The sequence below is a fragment of the Rhineura floridana genome, chromosome 3, assembly GCF_030035675.1.
Source record: "Rhineura floridana isolate rRhiFlo1 chromosome 3, rRhiFlo1.hap2, whole genome shotgun sequence".
In the NCBI taxonomy this organism is placed as follows: Eukaryota; Metazoa; Chordata; class Lepidosauria; order Squamata; family Rhineuridae; genus Rhineura; species Rhineura floridana.
In genome coordinates, this window is record NC_084482.1 from 65,595,109 (window position 1) to 65,615,320 (window position 20,212).

Below are 20,212 nucleotides of genomic sequence, written 5' to 3' on the forward strand. Positions count from 1 at the left end.
CGTATTGCATTTTGGATACTCTGTTCATAGGGTTTTCGTGGTAAGAGGTATTCAGAGGTGGTTTACCATTGCCTTCCTCTGAGTTTTTCTAGTGTGTGTGTGTGTTTATGGAATCTTTCCAACATCCCTGTGAGATAGGGCTGCTGATTGGAAACCAAGGCAGCTCACAAGAAGGAATAAATCGCTTTAAAATCCAATAACCATGAAAACAAGTATAAAACAGTTGCAAAATAGCTTAAAGTGGCATGATTCTGAATTTTGGGTTCAATTTTTAGTGAAGTTTCCTATCACTTGAGGTTGCAGTTCTGTGCACACTTCCCTGTTTGAGTAAGGCCCATTGAATACACTGGGACTTGTTTCTGAGTAAACATGCCTAGGATTGCACTATAAATATCTTTACAGGTTGTATAAATAATTGACATTCATGGTTATATAATTTTTTCTTTATGCTATGTCTCAATAAGTATCTGATTTCACACTATTGTAAATTATTATTTCCTCTACATTTTCAGTATGCCCTTCTTTCTTGGGGTGGTCATGGTTCCCCTCTGTTGTTTTCAGCCTGAGGGGCAGATTAGGCTAAGAGATGGTGCATAGCCCATGGTCAGCCAGTAAACGTTGTAGCTTATTTCCATTTTAAAATTTAATTAAAATGATTTATATCCAGACAAAGTTTATGAAGTAACATTTAAACCATATCCAACTCAAATTTAAAGTCCATGACTTCCCCCAAAGAATCCTGGGAAGTGTAGTTTCCCCCTCTCAGTTATAGTTCCCACCACCCTTAACAAACTACAGTTCCCATGATTATGTGGTGGGATTCATGTGCTTCAAATGTGTGTTGAATGTGCTTTAAATGAATGGGGTGGATCTGCCCTAGGCATGATGTGCATTCATTAGAGAATTGAGAAGAACAATTTTAAAATATACTTTTTTAAACGGGAAGGGCTGTAGCTCAGTGGTTTACACACAAAGGTCCAAAATCCAGTCTCTGGAAAAGGCTATTGCCTGGAATCCTGGAGAGCTAATGCTAGTCCACATCATCAGTACTCAGCTGGATGATACCAACTGGCCTAAGTGGCTATAAGGTAGAATCCTTTGTTCCTAAAAGTGGAATGAGACCCAAGGGCCACAGTGACTCCAAAATTAATTTATGTATTTTATTTAGATCTATATACCACTTTATTTTAAAAAAACCTCAAAGCAGTTTACAGAAGGAATTAAAACAATAAAATTATTGGCAAAAACAGTCAGCTATTTAAAACACTCAAAATAATAAAACCAACAATGAGTTAAAAACAGATTAAAAATCTAATAGCTTCCACATGCCTGGGTAGGTTTGCCTAACCAAAAGGTTTTTAGCAGGTGCCAAAATGAATACAATGAAGGTGTCTGTCTAATGTCAATAGGCAGGGAGTTCCAAAACATAGGTGCTGCCACACTAATGGATTGATTTCTTACAAAACAACTACTATGTAGCACCCATAACATGGAAAGCGCACCTTGATGTTGGTCTGGTAGCAAATCAGAAACCAGTACAGATTTCAGAGCAGAAGTATTATGTGCTGATAGGGTCTCACTCATGTCAGCAATCATTCCCCACAGCATTCTGCAATAACCGCAGACTTCAGGTCAGGTTGTGCTGCTTGGGGATTTCTGTGACCTTGGATGGCTGCCTGCCAGGATTTTTTTAGTTTTGGTTAAGAAAACTGACTGGTTGTGGGCTGGTGAGTTTTCTGCCTTACTCGTAGGAATCTTCTTGTGGTTGGTATGGTATTGCATTTAGGAAATAATCACTGTTGTTGTTGTTGTTGTTGTTGTTATTTATTATATTTATATACCCCCCATAAACAAAGCTCTCTGGGTGCTTTACAAAAATTAAAAACATTGAACATTAAAAACAAATATACAATTTTAAAAACCATACAAACTTTAAAACCTTGAAGCACAGATAAACCAGGTAAAAGACCTGGGGTCAGAGCTCAGCACATGCTGTTAGAATGCCTGGGAGAAAAGGAAAGTCTTGATCTGGCGCTGAAAAGATAACAATGTTGGCGCCAGGTGAACATCGGGGAGATCATTCCATAATTTGGGGGCCACCACTGAGAAAGCCCTTTCCCTTGTTGCCATCCTCCGAGCTTCCCTCAGAGTAGGCACCAGGAGGAGGGCCTTTGATGTTGAGTGTAATGTATGGGTGGGTTCATGTTGGGAGAGGCGTTTCATCAGGTATTGTGGTCCCAAGCTGTGTAAGGCTTTATAGGTTAAAACCACCAGCTAGAATTGGGCTCAGAAACATATAGACAGCCAATGCAAGTGGGCCAGAATCGGTTTTATATGCGCGAACCATCTGGTCCCTGTTAACAATCTGGCTGCCACATTTTGCACAAGCTGCAGTTTCCGAACAGTCTTCAAAGGCAGCCCCACGTAGAGCACATTGCAGTAATCTAACTTGGAGGTTACCAGAGCATGGACAACTGAAGACAGGTTATCCTGTCCAGATAGGGGCGCAGCTGGGCCACCAACAGAAGTTGGTAGAAGGCACTCCATGCCACCAAGGCTACCTGAGCCTCAAGTGACAGAGATGGTTCTTGGAGAACCCCCAAGCTGAGAAGTCCTGCTAGGGTCACTTTTTTATTTGAACTCAAATATGAGATATAAAAAGCCGAGAAATTATGTTACAGGAAATGAAAAATCACAAAGCCAAAAAAAAAATGCAAAATTCTAAAAATATAAACCTATTCCTGGTAAGTTTTGTTTAAAAGTATTGCATGTCCCTAACGCCTATTCCGACAGGGTGACTCACACCTCCTTCATCGCACCTTCTACCAAAGTGGTTGTGGAATTGATTAGGAAAAATGCTACAACTTAAAATGGCAAAAAGCCTTTTACTCATTTTCTTGTCCCTGTTAAATTTGGATTGCAGGCTGAAATCTTAGTACATGCTTACCTGGAATTAAGACTTATTGAACTCAGTGGAACTTACTTCTGAACAGACATGCATTGGATTGCTTTGGTGACAAAACACTGAACAGGCTTTACAAAGTTGACCACAGCTGATGGGCAGGATATTGTGGGTGGAGGTGGTCTTCAAATATCCTGGTTTGAAGCCATTTGAGCTTAAAACCATCTTGGTGCTAAGATTAAATTTGAAGCAAAAAAGCCTGATATGAATGTCCACATTTTAATTCAGTGCTCACGTTTTGAACAGCATGGTTTGAGTTCCAAACCTTTGCCACTCAACACATGCTAAATTGCAAACTGCTCTTCAAAATTTCAGTGTTCTGGTAATTTTTGAAAATGAATTGTAAATATTACAGCAATTATGAAATTGAATTTGAATTTTAGCAGATTTCCTCTCTGTTATTCATTATGTACAGAAAACATTGCAGCAGTGAAATTCCTGTGTGCAAGATTGATGGGACAGGCTCTGTTAAAATCTACAGTGAATTTCAGCTGGCGAGAGATCACTTCTATCCCTGACCCTCATACAGATTATTCACAGTGTTGCGCCTCAGGCTGTAAGACATGTCTTCATAGACCATATGATGTGCTTCCTTTCCCTGTCCTTTCTTGCAGTATTTCTTGACCTGTTAAAGGGGGAGAAAACAGACAGTAGTTAAGATGCCAATATCATGATGCTGTTATACAAATCTATGGTGTGGCTGGATTTGGAATACTGTCTACATTCTCCTCACCCAAAAAGGATATTGTAGTTGGTTCAGAAAAGGGCAACCAAGATGATCAAGGGCATGGAGTTACTCCCTTATGAGGAAAGGTTACAGCATTGGGGGCTATTTAGGTTAGAGAAATGGCAAGTAAAAAGTGACATGATAGAAGTGTATAGAATTATGCATGGCATGGAGAAAGCAGATAGAAAAAAGTTTTTTTCCCTCTCCCATAACATTAGAACTCGTGGACATCCATCCAATGAAGCTGAATGTTGGAATATTCAGGACAAACAAAAGAAAATACTTTTTCACACCATGCACAGTTAAACTATGGAATTCGCTCCCACAAGAAGCAGCGATGGCCACCAACTTGGATGGCTTTAAAAGAGGATTGGACAAATTCATGAAGAATAAGGGTGTCAATGGCTACTGGCCATGATGGCAATGCTCTGACTGCATAGTTCCCACCTCTGACTTGATGGTGGTATGCTTCCGAATACCAGTTGCTGGAAACCACAAGAGGGGAGAATGCTTTTGCACTCAGGTCCACCTTGCAGGCATCTGGTTGACCACTGTGAGAACAGGATGCTGGGCTAGATGGGTGACTACCCTGATCCATCAATCTCTTATGTTCTTATGCATTGCTCAGAAGGATCCTTCCTGAAGTACTACTGATTTTATTCTTGCTGAACAGGAAGGGATCATCAACATGTTTCCTCTTGAATGGAACCAATTACTGATAAGGGAAGAATGGGTGGGCATGTGTGGATCTGATGCATGGAATGTTGAAAGAACAGGGTATGGAAAAGAGAGGGCTGGCCTCTTCTATAAACCCAAGCAGTGAGATATACCACTACTACAGCACTTTGGAGAGGCAACCCCCACATCTGTATCCTTCAGGAGAAGCGCTATGAAACTGACAGTTCCAGTTCACCAGGCTTCTCTGGATTCCATGCTGAGGAACAGAGGGAGCAGAGGAGCAGAGGGAGAAGTGTCCTGTTTCATTGCTGGTGGCAGCAGGAGACAAACATGTGCCATTGAGGCTGAATAGGTGGAATTGCACACAGATACTACCATCACTCAGCATTCCCCCGTCCCAGCCAGGTGAAACAATAGCACTAGGCAACTCTCCCTTGAAACTTTTGTGCTGCAATTGCAATGGAAGGTTCAAAAAATAGGACTGCGATAAATCAGCACTCAGGAAAAAGCAAAAGCAAGTAACGGTCTATAGTTCAATGGCAGAACGTCTACTTGACATGTAGGAGGTCCCTGGTTCAGTCCAAAGCATCTCCAGGAAGGACCACTGCCTGATACCCCAGAGAGCTACTGCCAGTCAGTGTAGACAGTATTGAGCTAGATGGACCAGTGGTCTGATTCAATATAAAGCAGCTTCCTATGTAATAAATAACTTTGATAAAAACACAGGAATGCAACAGAATGCAACCTGTATACTCAGGGATACATTGGTGAGTGAATGGTGTCAATACTGGAAGCAACAGCTGTTAATATGGGAGCACTCCTTTTTTAGATAAAACCATCAGCAGTATTATTCAGCTTTAATTATTACAAAGGAAAAGCCATTAGGGTGCTTGCCTATTCTGTTAAATTGGAATAATTCTGGATGCTCAATCTTCAGCATGCTTTGATGTAGCTTTTGACTTTGAATTTTAACTCCAGCATTGAAGTCCTATGAGCCCATTCAGTCCTGAAATTGGTATGGAAAAACTATGATACTGAGATTGGGGGCAGGAGGGGGGAGAGAGAGATTGGGATATTATGTACTTGGGAATATTCCTGAATGAGGTGCAAGCAATTTTTTTTCCAGCAAGGAAACAGATCTGGAAGATTGCAAGACTGGTGGAACTCACCTAACATGAACAAAGGTATGTTAGTCATACTCACATCTATACGAGATAAGATAAGATATCCCAGTCCAGAAGCCAAGAGCAGAGACATGAAGACAATGGCATACAGCATCAAGAGACACGAGGAACTCTTGGTTGGCTTCATATCTGAGGCTGCTTTAGAGATAGAGAGATGCATGTTTTATGTTACTTTACATGCTCGCCTATAGTGGAAGAAGAGCAAATAAGGAACCCGATTGCTATGCTGAGGTGATGAATTTAACTCTTGTCATTTTTAATTCCCCCCCCCAACATGCCCCAGTAAACTACCTGTAAAGTCTAGGATATAAACGTTTAATTGAAGACGCTGAACAATGACCATAGCAACACTGTCTCCCCTTAAGCATGTAACTGCCTAAAGTCAGCTAAAAAGTCATAGCTGGTATGGAATGTCCCAAAATTATATGGTGGAAAGGTCTGGCAGGCACGTTCCCTCCACCCCCATCATGCAACTCCTCATGTCACCCCTGCGAGGTATTTAGATATTTAGGAGGTATTTAGGAGCAGAAAGCCAAGGAAAAAAGTGGAGATGGCTGGACATCTATAGTTGTACATTGAGGGCAGCTGTATCATCATACCCAATTTCTCTGTGTTGCTCATCTACTGAAGGAATGGGGAGACCCTCTTGAAGAGGAATTGCCAAGTTTGCATTCACTTGCTGTCTTGCCATTCCATTTAAGTTTTATGAACATAGGAAGTTGCCATATACTGAATCAGACCGTTGGCCCATCTAGCTCAATGTTGTCGACACTCCAGGGTCTCAGACAGGAGTTTTCACCAGCCGTACTTGTAGAGACCATGGATTGAACCTGGGCCCTTTTGCACATAAGGTATGTCCTCTGTTGCTGAGGTTTGATCCTTTCCTATTTATTCATTATTTATTTATTAAAATGATATCCTGCCCTTCCTCCAAAAAGGAGCCTAAGGTGGCAAAAGGTCACAACAGGTTTTCAAAAGCAATCGGTTACAATCTTCCTCTACTGTGACCTATGTGTTTTCTGAGGTGTTTTTTTTTAAAATGTTAAATAAATCATTTATGTGAACAATTCTGAATTGGCTGGTAAGATGCCTACAATGGTCAAAACATTCACATACTGGATATCAGCATCAATACCGGTTCTGAAGGACTGCTTGAGGGAAATATGGAATGGGATGTATATTAACAAATTATCACATTATTACTCATTTTCTTGAGACACTGATGCTTGCATATTTCTATAAAAAACAGTTGGGAACCTTCTCTTGGGCTGTAAATGCTACTGTAAATGCTTCTGCAAATGCTGGTAAGTAGCATTAAGCAGAGTGGGACTTACTACTACATAAACATGTATAGGATTGCACTGTTAAATAATGCAACTGTATGGCCCTGATTCAGCTATCCACATTCAGAGCTGAGGCTGGGGGACATGCAAAGTCCCAGGCACATCATCATTGAAAACACTCATCAATTTTTCAGAGGAGGAAAGCAGCTCCTGAACAGCTGACTGGTGTGATGTCGATCAGATCAGAGTGACATATGTGTAGACTAGTAGCCCACTGAACTATGTTTAAAAACCATGTAGCTTTACAAGATCACCTCTCCTTGCATTAGGACTTTGTATTTTCAGCAAAGTATCTTCTACGTTACACCTATAATGTGATAAGATATAGATACAGCTATAGGTGGAATATGGGGTGTCTTCAGGCCGCAAGACTGACTTGTATCTATATCTATAGCTTGGGAAAGCAGCCCAATCTATTTCTGTGTCTTTTCAATTCAACTCATTTTCCAGGACCAAATTAGATATGTAAAAAATGAAACTCTGCTCCCCACCCACCCATTCACCCAGCCACTTTTCCTCTTTTTCTCCTTTTCTTTTTCTTTTCACAGAAGTGGATGAAAGTTTCAAGCAAAGAAGCCCCTTTAGAGTGGATTAAGCCTGCCAAATTGTTGGCAAATAAACCCAGGTTTTTTTTGTGCAGGATACTTCTAAATTTTGATTTTTTAAAAAAGTCTCTTTAATTTTCTTCTTCTTCTTTAATTGGGTGCAGTTTGCAGGCATGCTTACTCCTTCTGAGGAGACAATGTCTACCAAATTTCAGAATTATTGTTGCAGTGGTTCTCTGCACATGCAGACGTGTTTTGGGGTATATCCAATAGGAATAATAGGGGGTCAGCATGGTGGTGATGGGAAAAAATAGAATGGACAGACTGAGGTGGAGAAAATGTCACCTCCCAGCAAGAACCCTGTTATCCCAAGGGCCATTGCTGGGGGGCAGGCTTCTATCCCACACCAGGGATTTTAGGGAATGCAGCCTCTTCTCCCTGGGAGACAGAGATCTCTCCACTGACTTGCTTTGGGGAAGGGCCTGTGGTGGAAAAAACAGCACAGAGCCTTGTGAAAAGCAAACACTTTTCGTTTAATGCCCCTCCTCCCATTCACTGTGATTGGAGCACCTTGGGAAAATATTTCACTGTGATTAAAACCTAGAACTGTCATTCAATACAAAATGGAAATGGACTGCCTTCAAGTCAATTCCGACTTATAGCAACCCTATGAATAGGATTTTCATGGTAAGCGGTATTCAGAGGTGGTTTACCATTGCCTTCCTCTGAGGCTGAGAGGCAGTGACTGGCCCAAGGTCACCCAGTGAGCTTCATGGCTGTTTCACTCAAATCCCTGTTTACCTCATAATTTGGGAGGTACACAGACTGAGCTGATGCACACTCCATATAGAAGAGGTGGTATCCAAGTAACTCTTCCATTAGTGCAAAGATTTCTGCTTGTGCCAAGGAACTTCTCCCCCCTCTCCTCCCACCATCCACCCTTAATCTGTTCTGGGGGTTTCCCCAGCCCTCTGGAGCAGATTTGGAGAGGGCACAGGGCATGCACAGGGAAAGGAGAGGGGGAAGTTCCATTGTGCAAGCAAAACATCTTTGCACTGATGGAATGAGTTAGTTGGATATTGCCATACCTACACACACACACACTTTGCTAGATATTTGTTTTCATATTTGTAACCAAAACTATAATAACGGGTAGCTCAGCCATTCCCTTTATCTAGTAATAATGGAAATATTTATTGGTGCCATGCCATTTCCCTTCCCTTTATATTAGAGAGAGAGAGAGAGAGAAAGAGAGAGAGAGAGAGAGAGAGACCTGACCCACCTTTCACTGCCAAGATGATACTGTTGAAATTCATTCTTTTGGGCTCCATGTTTATTTTCACGGTGCCCCCACACACATACACATCACTGTCATTTTTCTTCACCTCTTTCAGCATTATTGTTGCTGTGTTCTTCAGCTCAAAGTACTCCATGCGATTTTCATATTCAGGAGCTATGGTCTTGCTTTTACCATGTTCTACCGCGTATAGCACATTCATGACTTTTGCAAGGGACCGTTTCAAACTCAGCCCCAGAATCTCCGGATGGTTAAACTTGCAGGTAATATTGACAGACTCCCCTTCCTCAGCAGTGATAACTATTAGTTTGTTTTCTGAATGAAAAGAAAGAATTGAAAGATTACATGACAGGCAAAGTGAAGAGACAAAAGCATACTGAAGTGAAATAATGGGACTTATCTATGTGCTTGCCCTGTTGATTTCAACAGGTCTTAAAAGGATGGATTGCATCAAGTTTCAAACACTGAAACCAAGTAGGATCTGAGAGCTCATACAATAATTTCTACTTCTGAGAAATGATGGAAGACTTTTCACTCATGAGTAGAGATGGACGAATCTGTTAGTTTCAGTTTCTCGGCTTTCCATTCTTAAGTTCAATTTGCCACATTTCTACATCATTTGCAATTTTAAAAAGCAAAGTCCTCATCAAAATACATCAAGATTTTAGTGTGCATTTCTCCTAATATACACATTTTTGAATGCTTCTTTCCCTAATATGCATTTTTGTATGTTATGTTCACTAATACATGCATTTTAATACACATTCTCTAATACAGGAGTTTTTGAACACACATTTTGGTTAGAGAACTGCGCAGCACAATTTGGAAGTGGGAATGTCAAAGAATAACTGTGTTTCAGTTCATGCACCATATTGGGAAGTGAAAATTAATACAAATTATATTCATTTGTATTAATTGCGTTCTAATACAAATGCAAACTGAATCAAATTTCTCCCTATCCCCACTCTTGAGATAAAAGGGATACAGATTCCCACACACTGTGCTTCAGCTGCTGAGAATTCAGGACTCACACTGCAGTGAGTTACCGGTCGTGAAAGTGGATTCTTTTCCTTGCTAGGATCAGCATGCTATTGAGTTTTAGGTATAAATGTGGTTGTGTGGCTGTCATGGGCACCTACAGTCACTGCAAGACACGGATACAACAGAGATGTTTAATTTTTGTTCTTTTAAAAATTGCTTGTGATTAAAAAATTATTTTTACAGTATTAATTTTCAAAATAAATATAACCAACAAAATAACATAAAGTAATACACTATGTAGATCATAATCATATTGCTTATAAAGATTACATTTTGATTATCCATAGTAAATTCTTAACACGATTTTCATTCATACATTAATACTGTCCACTTTCTTTTTGTTGAATATCATTCCTATCATTTCATTTGTATGACCATTTAATAATAATACCATATCAACATGTATTGGGAGGGGGATCCTTGTATCTTGTAAATTTATGTAATTAATAAAATCATACCATACTGAAAGGAAATTAGCCCCTTTACTTTGTATTCATCCTCGTTTTAAATTATCCATTAGTTTTTCCAGTACAGTTTTATACCAAGAATCTATATTTGCTCCTTTAAGGTCTTTCCAAAATTGTGCAATAGTAATCCTTGCTGTTACTAACAAAAAACTTTCCAACTTCTTATTTTTAATATGAAGATCTTAATTCAGAAATAAATTCAATATTGCTAATTGTGGTGTCAATGCGATTTTTGTTGTGTTATCTGTTCAATCTCTTTGATCACAGATGCCCAAAATTTGCATTTTTTTATACTCTCACCACATGTGTATATATTCACAAATAGGCAAAACAAACCTTGCAGTTTTAGAACACACCTATAGCCGACAGATATTTCTATCAAACTTAAAATAGCAGGGAAATTGGGCACCTATAGTGAATGCACCAGGGGAGCAGGAGACCTGACCTCCTCTCTGAGATATTGCACTGCCCTACACATTTGTAAAAATGCAAACACAATTTGGGTTGGTCTTTCACAGTCCAACCCACTTCCTGTGTAGCTTGGAAGAATTTGGTAACATGTGCAAAGGAAAAGCACCTTTCCTTTCCAAAAGGAAAACATTGTGAACAGTATCATTGTTTTTCATGGTTTCCCCCACCTTTTTATTCTACAACAGGCAGATGTAGTCTCCCACCCAAATTTAAACTAGAGCTGTCCCTGGCCACATCCACACCAGATCTTTATTTCACTTTAGACAGTCATGGCTTCCCCCAAAGAATCCTGAGAAGTGTAGTTTGTGGTGCTGAGAGCTGCTAGGAGAGGTCCTATTCCCCTCACAGAGGTACAATCCCCAGAAGAGGGGCTGACTGTTAAACCACTCTGGCCACTGGAGCTCTGTCACGGGAAGTCTGCTAACAACTCTCAGCACCCTTCACAAACTACACTTCCCAGGATTCTCTGGGGGAAGCCATGACTGTCTAAAGTGACATAAATGTCCGGCATGAGTGCGGCCACCAATCCAAACAGCTGTGAGTCTGACTTTTAGAACACTGACGGTTCTTACTGAGCATGCCCAACACTATAATAGAGTTCAATATTAAATTTCTTAAATTAATTAAAGATCAGCCATGCATTTTTTTTTAACTTTTAAACTGCAGAATATGAAAGTGAGAGTATGGGGCAAGGTCATTAATAAGATTACAGGTACTCTGTCAACATGGCTGATTTGTTATTGATTTCAACAAATTGTGAGATCATTGACAGAAAAAGGGTTCTGGATTTTTTTCTCTTGTTTTACAATTTGAACTCTAGATTCTCTCTGAGTGTTTTGTGTATTGCCATGAAAACTGAGAGGGTTGTTAAGCAAGTGTTTCTGAGTTCAGGACTATAAATTTTGTAAGGTCTTGTTTTGAAATGAGCTTATGGGAAGCAGCAGAATGGCACGGGGGTATTTTCAATTTAACATTGTGAAATGCGAAAAATTCATGCTGGCTATAGTATATAGCCATTCTTGTGGCTGTATACTCTGCCAGTTCTTTGACACCCCCTCCAGCACATTGAAGATGTTCCTGGATTTGTCAACATTATTTTTCTGGGTGTCAGATACCACTGATATATGATTTTCAGAGACAATTCTCTGTGTTTAGCTACTATTGTTTGGTATGGTGGCTTATTCCATTGTGTAATAATAACAAAAACAATAATAATTTAATTGATTGATTGACTGATTGACTAATGAATTAATTAAATTTATATTCCGCCCTTCCTCCCAGTAGGAGCCCAGGGCAGCAAACAAAAACACTAAAACACTCTAAAACATCATAAAAACAGACATTAAAATATATTAAAACATCTTTAAAAACATATTTTTTAAAAAGCTTTAAAAACATCTTAAAAAGCAATTCCAACACAGACGGAGACTGGAATAAGGTCTCTACTTAAAAGGCTTGTTGAAAGAGGAAGATCTTCAGTAGGCGCTGAAAAGATAACAGAGATGGCACCTGTCCAATATTTAAGTGGAGGGAATTCCAAAGGGTAGGTGCCACTACACTAAAGGTCCGCTTCCTATGTTGTGTGGAATGGACCTCCTGATAAAATGGTATCTGCAGGAGGTCCTCACCTGCAGAGCATCATGATCGACTGGGTACTCAAGGGGTTGGTCGATCTTTCAGGTATCCTTGTCCCAAGTTATATAGGGCTTTGTACACCAAAACCAGAATCTTGAACTTACCCAGTTGCTAATGGGTAGCCAGTGCAATTCTTTCAGCAGCAGGGTGACTTTTTGGCAATACCCTGCCCCAGTGAGCAGTCGCGCTGCTGCAGCTTTCAGACCAAGCTCAACGGCAGCCCCACATAGAGTGCATTACAGTAATCCAACCTGGAGTTTACCAGTGCATGGACAACAGTGGGCAAGCTATTCCAGTCCAGAAACGGCCGCAGCTGTCTCACCAGCCAAACCTGGTAAAAGGCACTCCTAGTCAGTGAGGTCACCTGGGCCTCTAGCAACAAAGATGGATCTATGAGCACCCCCAGACTATAAACCTGTTCTTTCAGAGTGAGTACAACCCCACTCAAAGCAGGCAACTAACCAATTACCTGAACTCTGGAACCACCAACCCATAGCGTCTTCATCTTGCTAGGATTCAGACTCAGTTTATTGGCTCTCATCCAGCCCACCACCGAGTCCAGGTACCGGTTCAAGGTTTGCATGGCCTCTCCCAATTGTTACAGAGAATATAGCTGGGTATCATCAGCATACTGCTGACATCTCTCCCCAAATCTGATGACCATTTCCAAGGGCTTCATATAGATGTTAAACAGCATCAGGGACAAGATGGTACCCTGCTGCACCCCAGAACACAACTGCCAGGGGGGCAAAAGGCAATCACCCAATGCTATTCTCTGAACACCGCCCTAGAGGTAGGATCAGAACCACTGTGAAACAGTGCCTCTGATACCCATCTCACCAAGTTGGCCCAGAAGGATACCATGGTCAATGGTATCAAAAGCCACTGAGAGATCAAGTAAGAATAATAGGGTTGCACTCCCCCTGTCCTTCTCTCAATAAAGGTCATCCATCAGGGCAACCAAGGCCGATTCAGTCCCATAACCAGGCCTGAACCCAGACTGGGATGGGTCAAGATAATCTGTTTCATCCAAGAGTACTACTTGCAGTTGCTGCACCACAACCCTCTCAATCTCCTTCCCTAAAAAGGGGGTATTTGCAACCGGTCGGTAGTTGTCATAAACCAATGGGTCCAGGGTGCGCTTTTTCAGGAGGAGTCAAATCACCACCTCTTTCAGCATGGCTGGAACCATGCCCTCCTGCAACAATGTATTGACCACACCATGGATCCACTTGGTCAAACTCCCTTGGCAAGCTTTAATAAGCCAAGAATTTAGTAAACCATGGTTAAGTGTTATGTGCGAACCAGACCACTATTGCTGCAGTGTTTCCTAAAGGTACTCCACATTTGTTGCAGAAAAACCAAATTTCCCAGCATCTAAACCATAACATCATATTTATAGGAACACAGAAGAGTCCTGAAAACTGTCATCCATTCCTTTGTAGCCTTGAGGTCTGACTGTAGTGTGCTGTACTTGGGTCTGCCTTTGAAGTAACTTCAACTTGTTCAGTAACTTCAACCTGTGCAAAGTTCTGTATCAGTCTTCACCAACCTGGTGCCCACCAGATGTTTTGGGCAGCAATTCCCATCAGGTCCAACCAGTGTGTCCAATGGTCAGAGCTGTTCAGGGTAATGGGAATTGTTGTCCAAATTATCTGGGGAGCACCAGATTGGGCAAGGCTGCTCCAAACAATCTGGGCCCAGTGCACTTCTTCCTTAAAGCATAAGTGCTCATGTAGACTTTGAAGGAATGAATAAAAAACATATGAACCCTACTCCTTCACCCATTAAAGTCTTGGAACAAGATCCTATTCCCGCACTGAGGAACTGCAACATCAGCGTTATTTAGAAACAATCTAAAGAGTTAGTTTAGGGTCTAGACATGTTTTTCTACAGGAGCAAGGTCTGAGCGAGTTATATCAATGAGATTCAATGGGAAACCTATTAACATAATCATCATCCAGTCTCTGCTCCAACTGCAAACACAGAAGAAGAGGACTTGGAGAGATTTTACGCAGAAGTACAGGAAGAAATTGATCACGCACCAAAACAAGATATGATGATAATCATGGGGGACTGGAATGCAAAGGTAGGGAACAGAGAACTAGGAATTGTGGGGAAATGGGGCTTAGGTGACAGAAATGAAGCAGGAGAAAGACTTATTGAATTTTGTGAAGCCAATAATTTGTTTCTTGCTAACACACTTTTTGAGCAACCGAAAAGATGATTGTACATGTGGACATCACCAGATGGTCAATATAGGAATCAAATTGATTATATAATTGGTAGCAGAAGATGGAGAAGTTCCATACTTTCTGCAAAAACAGGAGCAGACTGCAGTACAGATCATGGACTTGTCGTATTGAAAATCAGAGTAAGGCTAAAGATGAAGAACAAAGCAATCATAATGCCAAAATACAAATTAAATAATATCCCAGAAGAATATAAAGATCAAACAAGGAACAGATTTGAGGCTTTAAACTTACTTGACAGAGAACCAGAAGAACTATGGAGTGAAGTCAGAGACATTATCAGGGAAGAATGCAAAAAGACAATACCTCTACTTAAAAAGAGAGAAAGACCTCAATGGATGACTGAAGAAACTCTTAAAATGGTTAAAGAGAGAAGGAAAGCAAAAGCAAAAGGAGATAGAAACACGGTCAGAACCCTAAATGCAACAATACATCGGGTAGGGACAAAGAGAACTATTACAATAGTTATTGTCTAGAAATAGAAGAGGACAACAAAAAGGGAAGAACAAGAGCCCTATTCCAAAAGATTAGAGAAATGAAAGGGAAAGTAGGGATGTTGAATAATCAACAGGAGAACACACTGACTGACAGAGATGAAATAAAAGGAAGATGGAAGCAATGCACTGAAGAACTCTATGAAAGAGATGCCAGGATCACAGATTCATTCATGGAGGAACCGTATGATGAAGAACCAGAAATTTTAGAAAGTGAGGTGAAAGCTACTCTTAAAATACTTGGAAGAAACAAATCACCAGGAACAGAGGGCATACCAATAGAGTTGCTACAAGCTACTGAGACTGAATCTGTCCAAATTTTGACAAAAAATTGTCAACAAATATGGAAAACTAAACAATGGCCCACAGACTGGAAGCATTCAATATATATCCCAATTCCAAAGAAAGGGGATCCCAGGGAATGCAGTAATGATCAAACTATTGCCTTAATATCCCATGCAAGTAAAGTAGTGCTCAAGATTCTACAACAAAGGCTCTTACCATATATGGAGCGGGAAATGCCAGACATCCAACCTGGATTCAGAAAGAGAAGAGGTAGCAGAGATCATATTGCAAACATACGTTGGATAATGGAACGGACCAAGGAATTTCAGAAGAAAATCACCCTGTGCTTTATAGATTACAGCAAAGCCTTTGACTGTGTAGATCATGAAAAACTATGGAATGCTTTAAAAGAAATGGGGGTGCCACAGCATCTGATTGTCCTGATGGGCAACCTATACTCTGCACAAGAGGCTACTGTATGGAGAAACTGATTGATTCCACATTGGAAAGGATGTGAGACAGGGGTGTATTTTATCACCCTATTTATTTAATCTATATGCAGAACACATCATACGGAAAGCAGGATTGGACCAAGATGGAGGTGTGAAAATTGGAAGGAGAAATATCAATAATTTAAGATATGCAGATGATACCATACTTTTAGCAGAAACCAGTCATGATTTGAAATGAATGCTGATGAAAGTTAAAGAGGAAAGCACAAAAGCAGGACTACAGCTGAATGTCAAAAAGATGAAAGCAATGACAACAGAAAATTTATATAACTTTAAAGCTGATAATGAGGACATTGAACTTGTCAACGATTATCAATACCTTGACACAGTCATTAACCAAAATGGAGACAATAGTCAAGAAATCAGAAGAAGGCTAGGACTGGGGAGGGCAGCTATGAGAGAAGTAGAAAAGGTCCTCAAATGCAAAGATGTATCACTGAACACTAAAGATCATTCAGACCATGGTATTTCTGATCTCTATGTATGGATGTGAAAGTTGGACAGTGAAAAATGCGGATAGGAGAAAAACCAATTCATTTCAAATGTGGTGTTGGAGAGCTTTGCGAAAAAGACCAATAATTGGGTGTTAGAACAAATTAAACCAGAACTATTAGAAGCTAAAATGTAGTAGTAGAAACTTTATTGTATATAGCCAAAGGCCTTAACAGTGTATACAAAGTATTGGTTAAAAGGCCCTTCTTGCTCAAAACTCTCATTAAAATAAAACATTCATTAAAAGACTGAACACTCGGTCCTTAGAGTAGGATTTTATAATACCGCAAAATTCTTGATATGGTGGGCCCTCAACTTCTTGGCTGCCAATGCAAACTAGGCTACAGAGTATGTGATAAATAAATATTTATCAGCTAAAAGTTCCACTACCACTTCTTGGGGCGTTCAATCAGAAAACATCCAAATGATATATGTAAAAGAAAAGGTGTCCCCGCACTTTATAGTGCGAGTCATTTCCGACTCTTAGGGTGATGTCTTGCGACATTTACAAGGCAGACCATATATATGGGGTGGGATTGCCAGTTCCATCCCCAGCCTTTCTTTACCCCCCAGCATATGCCGGTTACTCATTTTACCTACCACGGATGGATGGAAGGCTGAGTGGACCTCGACCCCTTTTACCGGAGATTCGACTTCCTCCTTCCTTTGGATTCGAACTCCGGCCGTGAGCAGAGCTTCGACTGCGTTACCGCTGCTTACCACTCTGCGCCACGGAGGATCTAATGATATATGACAGAAGCTAAAATAATGAAATTGAGGTTATCATACTTTCAACACATAATGAGAAGACATGATTCACTAGAAAATAATGCTGGGAAAAACAGAAGGGAGTAGAAAAAGAGGAAAACCAAGTAAGAGATGGATTGATTCCATAAAGGAAGCCACAGACCTGAACTTACAAGATCTGAACAGGGTGGTTCACGACAGATGCTGTTGGAGGTTGCTGATTCATAGGGTTGCCATAAATTGTAGTTGACTTGAAGGCACATAACAACAAGAACATGTTTTTCTAAGATTTTTTGTTTAGACATGTGGATCTGCCTCATGGCATTTTAATTTGACTGTGATATCCTTTACTATACATTTTCATTGGGTAGCCTTTAAGCATATTCTATTAAATTGATTTTATTCATTTATATTATTGCAAGCAGCATTTGACTTCCATACATTTTAGGAATAAATAAAAGATATATTTGAGAACTGTTTCTTAATAACCACGGTGAGATTCCTTTAACTGTATAGTTGAGAAGTTTCAAAGGATTCACCATTTCTGCAGGGAAAATTTAGACACGTTAATCCACGGCACTAAGAGGAGAAACTCTCTAGGTAGATTTATCTTTTGTTTATCAGTCTAGCTTAAATCATCATGCAGACCTACATTCATAGACGCAGGTTTCAAAATGAATAATAAGACTATTATTAACGTTGCCTGTACCACATTTTTCTCCCCTGCAGACAGCAGACAGAGTTTTGGTGACTGCAGTAAACTAAAAATCCCTGTCAAATATCATGTGAATTGGCCCTAGCTCAATGATTTGATCTCAAAAGAGGGCCAAACTGCATGTTGTGATCAACACACTTTTTAAAAGCATCTGTAAATGGGCTACTTTTATTTTGAGAAAAAGCAGCCAGGTGATCCTGATCTGAGATGTGCTCATGATCCAGATCAAGCCCTGGGATTATTTACAGCAAGCACCACCTCTGAGGGCAAATACCAGCTGGAAGAGGCAATTTTTAGCAGGAAACTGTTGAATTAACATGTAATTTCCCTTCAGTGGCATAATATATGCATTGAAATTATTTAAGCCAAAACATACATGTAGATTCTGAATTTGCAGATCCAAGATTCCCAAAAAATTAAATATCTTTAAAATGGGAATTTCAGATTTGATATACATTCTGGGATTTGTGGAACTTGTGAGTTTGGGTGGGGACTGTTATTTTTCAGGAGTTCAAATGTTCAGGAGACTTGTACTTCAGCCTCAAAACGTAGTGCAGCTAATACTGAACAAACACCCTATTTATCTGCTTTTAAAGATTTACAAGAAATGCAGCTTTTGAGATCTTCCTTTTGAGGAATGAATTCCAAAGTTGTTTAAAAGTACCATTGTAGTATCTTAAAGACCATTAGATGAGTAAGCTCCAATCCTATATATACTTACTTAATCACTATTGAATAGAGTGGGACTTCTGGGTAAACATGCAAAGGATTGTGCAGTTACTGAAAAATAAGCTGCTACTATTCCTAAAAAGAAAATAATTTTGGGAAGGCAAATTCTCAGAGTTTGAATCTGCAACTTTATTCAGAGTTTTATGATGAAATGTGACATTACCTTTAGGAATACTCCAGGCTACCTCTCTCAACCAGTCTAGTACATCCCTACAGCGTTGTATCTACTTTTGCTTTTCCAGCCAGCTTCTGCCATTCTCATGCTAAATGTTTCCATTTTACACTCCTTGCAGTTCCCACATGTATGAATTTAGGAGATGATTTATGATAGCTATGCAGCCAAAACAGGTTCCTCTGAAGTGACTTCCACACAAGCTGTTTATTGAGCATTCATCCTTATTTGTTTGCACAAAGTTTGCAAGAAAGTTGTATATACTGAGCATCCATTCCAATTTGTTTGCGGGGAGGTCAGACAACATTATGTCAAGCAAATGTTGTCTCACATGTTCCAGTGCATTTCCCCATCACCAGAGCTTGGAAAAGTTACTTTTTTGAACTACAACTCCCATCAGCCCCAGCCATCATGGCCACTGGATTGGGCTGATGGGAGTTGTAGTTCAAAAAAAGTAACTTTTCCAAGCTCTGCCCATCACATTGCTTAGCATAAAAAGTCTGTTTTTTGGAGGCGGGGGCGGAGAAGTGGGTTTGTTGTGCAAGAGCTCCAAATAAACTTTAATTGCACAACCTGAATTTACTAGTATATAGTTGCATCCCACCCCAAAACAGCAACAGTTTAGAAGCGTCCTGAGAAACAAGAGGGTGGAATCAGTGGAGAACGCCAGTTGCAGAAAATACTAAGGAGGCAAAAAAAAAAAAGCAGCCCCCAAACAGCTCAATGAGTACTGAGCAAACTTAGTGGCCATGGAATGCTAAGTATCTGTTGCATTGGGGGTAGGGTGGAATATTGGAGTGGAGGAAATGGAAGACATAGTCAGCTGGGACACTGAACAAGAGCATACCACCTTGCCCCATTTTGCTTCAAGTCCCACTTGTCTAGATCTGTTGCTAGGTTTGGGTCCTTCACTTTTCACTCCTTGGAGGATTGGACCTATTTCTACAAACCTCATCTTGTAGGAGCTGCACAAAAGAGACATTTAGAAAGAACTGGATGCAGAAGGATCAAAAACTTTTAGTCAAAAAGCACACAAACTATTCTGAACATTCACAACACCCAGCAAATCTTGGCTTGTGTGAGTGTGCTAAACATGTGTCTAAAGGGTCTACAACAAAGTTTATTCCTGCCCAAGAAAGATACCCAGAATGGGCTAGATCTCCTCAGATTACAAATAAGATCAACTTCTACACAAACAGAACGGTGCTCATTGGGAGATTCAGCCACTGAAATGTTAAGTGCATGAATAAATGGACATGTTTGAATCAAAGCACTATGGCAAAGCCATAGATCATTTTCTTACGCTTACCTTCTGAGGTTGGGGTTTCAGGGAAAAGCAGGAAAAGAAGATACATCCAGGTGGGCATTTTGCAGAACCTTCTTTCTCAAACTCTGCAGCAGAACTGGCTCATCACTGCTGTGACAGAAGTGATTCCGAACTCAACAGCAGCTCCGCTGACTGAT

The 20,212-nt window shown here is 40.3% G+C and overlaps 1 protein-coding gene across 2 annotated transcripts; it reads right to left on the reverse strand.

Moving 5' to 3' along the window:
* Positions 1-1,245: 1,245 nt before the first annotated feature.
* Positions 1,246-20,181, reverse strand: LOC133382161 (uncharacterized). 2 transcript variants are annotated; one of them, XM_061621830.1, is made up of 4 exons: positions 20,058-20,181; positions 8,722-9,051; positions 5,571-5,686; positions 1,246-3,587 (listed from the first exon to the last, which is right to left on the reverse strand). In XM_061621830.1, the coding sequence occupies exons 1-4, from the start codon at positions 20,113-20,115 to the stop codon at positions 3,471-3,473; spliced, it is 621 nt and encodes a 206-aa protein (XP_061477814.1). In that variant the 5' UTR covers positions 20,116-20,181; the 3' UTR covers positions 1,246-3,470. The 2 variants fall into 2 exon arrangements, with proteins under 2 accessions (XP_061477814.1, XP_061477813.1); XM_061621829.1 differs by having other exon boundaries at positions 5,571-5,689.
* Between the last annotated feature and the right edge of the window lie 31 nt (positions 20,182-20,212).

Bases quoted from the DNA above. Each gene is read 5' to 3' on its own strand.
- LOC133382161 (XM_061621829.1), bottom strand. From the start codon at position 20,115: ATGCCCACCTGGATGTATCTTCTTTTCCTGCTTTTCCCTGAAACCCCA. The intron at 9,052-20,057 runs GTAAGCGTAAGA...CTTTTCATTCAG, and splicing joins TGAAACCCCAACCTCAGAAG to AAAACAAACTAATAGTTATC. The intron at 3,588-5,570 runs GTGAGTATGACT...CCCCTTTAACAG, and splicing joins TTATCTTATCTCGTATAGAT to GTCAAGAAATACTGCAAGAA.